Here is a 7,585-nt window from a genome sequence, read left to right as displayed (position 1 = left end):
ACACCAGGGTGGAAGCTGGGCATAAACTAGGTCTGTTCATTAAAGTGACCCAGAAATCGTGGATTCTATTTCATAATTGGTTTTTTCTATGGAATCCAGAAGTCATTTCAGCCTTTTAACGCTTCCGTTTTCTTCTGAAAGGAAGGCAAAAGACATCTACTTTACAGTGGAATTTAGAGATTTAGCTGTGCATTCTTGGAGCAGTGGGATGCAACCTCCATGAAGCAGTCAGTTCTCCGCAACGAATTTTTGGGGCTAGGGGAGGAGAACTGAGCCAATCCCCTATTCTGTTAACGATGCCAGGAAAAGAACACTGAATGCAAGGATAAACATAGAATGACTCCTTTTCAAAATAAGTTGAAGGGACTTACTACATTTTCTTACCAGAGCTTTAGAAATAAATCACTCTGGAAACACTGACTCACACCGAATGGCCCCAAAGCGGACCTGGGGCTGCTGGAGAAGGCAATCCTACACGTGGGTCCTTAGCACAGACCCAGCTACAGCATGGATGTCACGGTCTGGGTCCCTTGCTTTTGTGAGGGGAGGGAAAGAAGGAGTTTGTTTTTGGCCAGGTCTCCTTGCTACCTGGTTTAAGTAATGGAGACAGAATGAATATTAACTTGAAGTTCACAACCTTTCATAATACAACGAAATATGTTTTGATTCTTAGACATAGTTCAGGTCATTTAGTGTTGTAGGACTACTACTATTTAAATCGCAAGTCTGTAGTCCTGTGATTGTTTTAAAACTTAATGCATGAGAGGTGACAATGGTTTGGGTTGTCTTCTGAAGTCTGAGCGATCGCATCTACTCTCATCTCTGAGAAAACCAAAAGGGTAGCTGTGTAAATGTGCACGTGAACTAAAGTGTTTACAAATGAGCATCCTATGGCCTCCGAGTCCCTGCCTCCCTCAGAGAGAGGTCAGAGGGAACTCTAGATCAGAGCAAGGACGTGCACGAAGACTCATCAGGAAGAACAACAATTCACAGTTATATTAGCACTGAGAGCGGAGTTGCTCAAAACCTGGTTTTATTGTTTCCTACGAAGTAACAAAGAAGGTGTCAGTGTATCTAGCATCTTTGATCTCGTAGGTGCTAGGCCAGATGGATCCTGAACTGGTCCTCTTTAGAAAACAAGAAAAACAAAACAAACTCATCAAAAAGACAGCACAACCCTGACCTCTCAAAAACAGTAATGAGGGTAAGAATCCCAAGGTGTCCAGACAGCACTGGCAGTAACCCAGGGCTCGAAGGGACAACTGGGAGGATGGTGGGTCATGCCAATGGAGAGCGGTAATGCTTTCTCAGAGGACTCAAGACCCACACCTCAATTCGGCACACAAGTAATTTTTTTTTTTTGATCTGCAAAATTTTATTAAGCAATAGCTGGACAACTTTTACAACTTCAAATCATCAAGAAAAAAATAAGGAGATTAATCCATCTCAATAATAAAGACAGAAAATAATTTGGACAAACCACGTCATTTTGAATGCAAACCATTAATGCCTTCTAGAATACCTCCCACACAATCTAATACACAAAATACATGAGAAGAGAGGCAAATAAGGGTGAGCTTGTTAGAATGCAAGTGGGAATCTCAATACATCTTGCTTGGAAAGTAAAACAAAGCAGGATGCTGGAACTGAAAAACAAAGCAACACGGGTGGGACTGAGGCGCACACAGCAGTGTGCTATTCCCAAGGTTTGGATAAGAACATGCTGGTGGTCTGGTTTGGTCTGGGACCTGTGCACCTGCATCGTGCACTTACAGTTTAAAAAAAAAAAGAAAGAAAAGAAAAAGAAAATGCCAGCAGTAATAAACTCAGAAATTACGTCCAAATTTACAGTACCAAAATAACGCATTTATAAACAAATGCAAAAACAATACCCCTTTGGTAAATAATACAGTGCCTTTTTCAGTCAAACGCATAACCCATGCTTTTCTACAACACGAAAAAAAATTTATCTACAACAAACAATGAGATCTTAGAACCCTACCCCTCCCTTTTAAAAGAACTTGTAAACAGAAAATATTGGTACAAGTTACAAGGAAATTGCACAAAGCCAAATAAATGAAAACAAAATAAGCCACAACCCTTCAGAGTTTCCATCAGCCGGAGCTAAGGGAATACAGATGGTGGCGAGATCTGAGTTGTGTGCCATGACAAAATCCCAGGAACTCAAAGAACAGTTTTGACACATTTTGTCTCAACTCACTTTGTTCACAACTATGGACTTGGCCAAGGGATGGATGGCCCACACAGGGACACGACGGGTTCCTTTCAAAAAATCTTTTCAACTTGCAGATAGTGAACACTGCAGAACACACTCAAGAATTCCAACCAGCCTGGGCATAGACTCCTTGGTTCTTTTTTCAAACCACTCTATGGTTTGTGGGGGCATATGGTGACTTATTTTAGGGCTGTTCTCCAGGGCGTCCACCGAGCAGAGCACACGCATGGGGAGGCTCCCGCTGAAACTGGTGCTTTTGTGTGATTTTAGGAGAACAGACACCATTCCAAAAGCATTTGTTTCTAGAGGTGAACCTGCTAAAGGTTATTTTAAATGCATGGGCTTACATTCACGAGATAGATCATTAATGCCGGAAAAGAAATACTTCTCTATAAAAAGGCAATGATTTTGAAACATACCTTCCAAGTTTGTACAGTGGAATGAGGACCCGGTCACATTTTGAGCCTCAGGCTGTTAGAGCTGGACAGGAGTTGAGAATTTTGTCCAGGCCAGGTTGTCCCTTTCATTTTACAGATGCACAAATGGAAGCCCAAGGTCACCCTCCAACTTCGTGGCAGAGCAGGCTTGCCCCCAGGATTGAGAGGATTACAAGATGAACATACATGTTTTTGCATGGCCTCACTGGACACTCAACTGGGGAGCGATGGACACGGGGGGAAAAGACTAACCGGCAAAACCCTGACTTATGTGGCCATCAGAGCCTCGGCATTTTCCTGCTTCCTTGGCACCAATTTTTTTTAGGATATACATTCAGTGGATATACTGTACACAAATCTGTGCCTTTGGTTTGATGAGGTTAGAGTTGAAACAAATTTAAAATTGGTTTTTATGTTTGTTAATACACTGCTTCCCTCGACAAGGCATGGATTCTTTATGGAGTTGACTGGGCTGATGGTTTTAAATGCAGAGGTTCCATGAGGTATCTTAATATTCACAAGTTGCTATTAATAAACATGAAGCATGTAGAATTCTGCTGTTTAAAGTACTGACTTTAGCAGTATTTAATAAATGGAGACTGAACGAAAACAATTTTTAAAATAAGTGGAACCATCACCGTCAACTTCAAAGACACCACGTCACGAGCGCTGCAGACCTGGAAGTATGAGCTGCATGAGCTCGTTTCCTCCTTTGGGCCAGAGTACGGAGCTGGGCACCTGCTGTCCCTCAGGTCTGCAAACCTCCCTGGACCAGGCCTCTGCCTTCACGTGTGGAAAAGGCCTGCCTTTTGGGGAGTGAGCCCAGAATTGAGAAAGTTCAGTTATTTGCTACAAATACTCACTTTCTCTTCACAAATATATCTGCAGTTTTTATTCCAAGGATTTCTCCCTATATTTGCTCTTAGTAAGAAAAGTTCTAAAATGTATTTTTTCATGGTCTTTGTATCTTAAGAACCAATCTGAGAATCTGGAAGGTGGACACTACTTACTGACAATAAGGCCTTCCTTTGCTGCTCTCATTCCTCTTTTCATTTCGTAGCACCTTTTATTTTTAATTAAAAATAAAATGTTCAAAAGAGGGGGCAATATTATTTTAGGATATGTCAGCTCAAAGAAATCGACTTCTTTGTATATAATCAATACCAAAGAATGTAAAAAAAAAAAAAAATTACCTTTAAAGGACTAATGGGAATTTTTTCCCAATTAGAAAAGTTACAAATTGTCCAGCAAAAAAACCTTCTATCATATCCTCTTTATTTCTCGCAGCAAAGTATGCTACTACCAAATAACTCATTACAAACACACTATTTTTCTAAATAAATAAAATGGGCATAGCTCACCAGTACATAGTAACAAAATAATTCCTAAGAACACTATTAAAGCAAGATAAATAATCTCTTGGACAACAAAACAGGGGAACTGCATTTAAATTATTTTAGAAATAGGCCATAACCATTATTGCACAACTAATAATAAGCACTGAAACATCTTACCAAGCTACAGAAACTCCTACAAAAGAATTATATAATTCTGAATACATTGCTAAATTCTTTCTCAAAGAATTTACCCACAAAGAATCAGGTTCAGTATTTTAAAATATAAGATGGAAAACTTGGATGTTAGGTGGGAGATGTCTTCATCTGTGTTTCTTCAGGGTTTGGAGAGAATGGTGAGTGATGTCGTCTTGCTGTGGGGAAGGAATGGGCCAGTTTCTTTTCTAGTTTTTAAACCAAAACAAGGAATGTGAAAACACATACTTTCAAAAGACTTTTCTAGTGTCTTTCATTTGTCTGCTCCAAACAAAATCCAGATTGAGGCATCTCTGCCAGTACACAGTTCCTGTGCTCCCGCCCAAAAACATCACAGGTTTGAGTAACTGCCAACAGTGAACTGGGTTTTGCTATCAGGGCTGACCCTGCCCAAAGTGTCCCCTAAGGAGGAGATGGAGGGGAAAAATAATCTCAGGGGATTTCCGGGTTTTTTTCTTTTTGGTAATTAACCAGCTGTCTTAAGTACTATAATTTTACTAATGTGTTCCCAGTGGTTTATCCAACAGTCTGTACAGTTAATAAGGAACTTTTTTTTCTCCTAGATACAACTGTGGGACTTTTTTCAAAGAGATGACTATAGCTCTATCTTTTAATACCCTGGCAAATGCTTACAATTTTGTTACATTTCTAAACTATTAGGAAACATCTCTAGTCAACTGAATTTTAATGCGGCTGAGAAGAAGAAAGGCGTGCTTTCAGATCAGTGTCCTCAGCATTTTTAGAAAGTGTGGTACACTTATCTATTGGGAAGGAGAATGACTTCTGCCACAGAAGGGGGAGGGGGCAAAGGTTGCTTTTCAGCAGGCCAGTACCTAGTGACTGCCCAAGGCGCTGGGTGACCAGGTCGCTACCCACCACACACCAGGACCGCTCCATTTCGTCTCTCCCCCTCTCCCGAAGGCAAGCCTCACTGAACCGATGGAATTCTGACACGATCTAAAACTGGTGGGGTCTTCAACGCGGACAGCCTCCAGAGAGGAGCAGAGCCCCTGTACTACTCAAGTCCCACCACGTACATCCCCCACGCGTCCATGTGCAGGCGTGCCTTCCTCCCGTGTCAGCACGAGCAAACTGTATTTCTAGCTGGTAAGAACAGCCCTGCACACAGCCCGCTTCCACGAGTCAAACCCCGCGCACCTGCCGGGACACCCTCCATCAATCCGTCACTCTGGGGAAGTAACAGGACGTGTGTGAATTCAATGTCCCCCTACAAGAACCTGTACCTTCAGGACTTTTGGTTGTCTTTTTAAAGAGTTTTTTGTTTTCACGCTAGTGGTTATGATAAGGAGTAATAAAGCTAGATGTGTGGAGAATGGAGATAATGCACACTCCCTAGTCTAAAAGAACAGCAGGTGGGAAGGCAGCCTACCTTCCTTCTGAGGGCCCCTTGTCTTGGCAGCTGACAGAAGCAAACACAGGAGGACATTACCACAGCAACTGTGTTTCCTAAAGGAACACCAGGTGCCTCGCACCCTTTGCTTCCAAATACCACTCTTCTGCATTCTCTTTTTGTTTAAAGAAAGAAGAAAGAGAAACAATAAAGGATTATAAAAGCCCAAACAAATGACAACAATTAAAGGTCAGTCCCCTCTCCTGGGCCTGACAGAGTCTTCCAGTTTTGCTCTTGTCTTCTGGTCCCCGGGCACCTGGGGCCCCGGGCGGCTCCTTGAGCAGCGCTGAGGAGACCTCTCTGAAAAGGTTCCTTTGCCTCTCTTTCCGCCCCATACCAGTCTTTTCACTTCAGGCGCTGAGTCACGTTGGCCAGGGCAACGGCGAAGGCCTGCACAGCTGAGAAGGGGTACTGGAAGTCCAGAATGTACGCGTTGCCATCAATCCTTCCAAACTGCATCACCTGGGGTGGGGGTGGAGAGGGCAGAGAAGCGAAGACATGAAAAGAATACAAGGTGGGAAACACAACCATGTCTGTGTGGCTCCTGAGGCAAGGGGACAGCCCAGCCCAGGAGACAGGTTTGCCGACCAAGGTGACTCTGATCAAGGGTTTTTTTTTTTTTTTTTTTTAACAAACAAACAAAATTTATTTGTTTAGATCAGACTCCCTCCAAAGGGCAAAATAGGAATACCATTCACGGTGAAACTATGTTTTTTGCTACCGGCAACACTTTTATCCCGTTCTCTGACCAGGTGCCCTAATCAGTAATTGCTCTACTATGCAGCAGAGGTGATGCAGAAACAATTCAAATAACCCTCAACTCTGGTGGGACAGCTGTCTGCTGCTGGCTAACTGGTCATTAATAAAACTCACATCTCCTTAGCAACAAATTTTCACCTTTTTCCTTTTTATATTTGTGTATGTTGTCCAATGAAATGATCTCTCTGCAAGTGAGCATTGGAACCACTAAAGGTATCTGATTCTTCACATTTGCAGCAAAGTAACGCTGCTGATTCACTGTCTTCCAAATGAGAGCTCGAAGCGCAGGGGCTGGAGGTGGTGCTGGGAGTAGGCGACCGCTGGATCATGACCAAAGCCATCTAGGAGCTGCTAGGTTGTTCTGGGCAGGGCATTCTTGCCCTGAATGTGGGGGGGGCGGCAGGGTGACGGAGCTGGGATGGAGAACGGGGTATGGGATGGGGGTGAGGGGTAAGGGGAGGAGAAGGAGGCCGCGGAACGGCCACAGGCTTTGCACCCACCACCAAACTCTTGCCTACTGACGCGCTGAATGGGCCGGGGGCGGGCGGGCAGGCAGGTGGTTCGGCGGCAGCGGGGCACCCTGATCAAGTTTCTTGATCTCACTATGAGTTTGTCAGAAATAAAGAGGGGGAGGGAACATGTTAAACATGCAGTGGGGGGAGCTCCTGGGTGGCTCAGTTGGTTAAGCGACTGCCTTAGGCTCAGGTCATGATCCCAGAGTCCAGGGATCGAGTCCCACATCGGGCTCCCTGCTCATCGGGGAGCCTGCTTCTCCCTCTGACCCTCTCCCCTGTCATGCTGTTTCTCTCTCTCTCAAATAAATAAATAAAATCTTTAAAAAAAAAAAAGAGCAATGGGAAGATAATGAGCAAAAATTCAGAGCGTGGAAAGCTCCACAGGTCAAATAAAGTGGTTTCTTCACCAAGGAAACAGAAAGGAGAACGAAAAAGTATAAGGAAGAATCTATAGGCTAATAAAGGGTTAAGAGACATATCATTTGTCATGGTCAAATGTCACTGCTCAGAGAGGGATAAAACGCAGTCCACCTCCCTCCCCTGGTGCTCATTCTCTCGAGCTTGCCTTCCTTTGTCGTTTCAGTACTTACTGTGACCACATTATATTACCACATAACATGATGTATATATATTTATTTGTTTATGGTCTTTCTACCAAAAATGGAAGACAGGGACAG

General features: G+C 43.5%; 1 protein-coding gene across 7 annotated transcripts in view; it reads right to left on the bottom strand.

Moving 5' to 3' along the window:
• Nucleotides 1–1,931: 1,931 nt before the first annotated feature.
• TULP4 (TUB like protein 4) overlaps nt 1,932–7,585 on the bottom strand; it is a 237,767-nt gene continuing 232,113 nt past the window's right edge. For all 7 annotated transcript variants that reach the window (XM_064598283.1, XM_064598282.1, XM_064598288.1 and 4 more), the window contains one exon: nt 1,932–6,096. In XM_064598283.1, the coding sequence (XP_064454353.1) occupies nt 5,980–6,096 (117 nt within the window). In that variant the 3' untranslated portion in view covers nt 1,932–5,979. The remainder of the gene's footprint in view (nt 6,097–7,585) is intronic.

Source organism: Mirounga angustirostris, unplaced genomic scaffold (genome assembly GCF_029215605.1).
Source record: "Mirounga angustirostris isolate CCGP_5_RB_7025 unplaced genomic scaffold, mMirAng1.0.hap1 SCAF_8, whole genome shotgun sequence".
Classification (NCBI taxonomy): Eukaryota; Metazoa; Chordata; class Mammalia; order Carnivora; family Phocidae; genus Mirounga; species Mirounga angustirostris.
The sequence above is the reverse complement of the archived record's forward strand: the minus strand, read 5'-3'. Positions and strand labels throughout refer to the sequence as shown.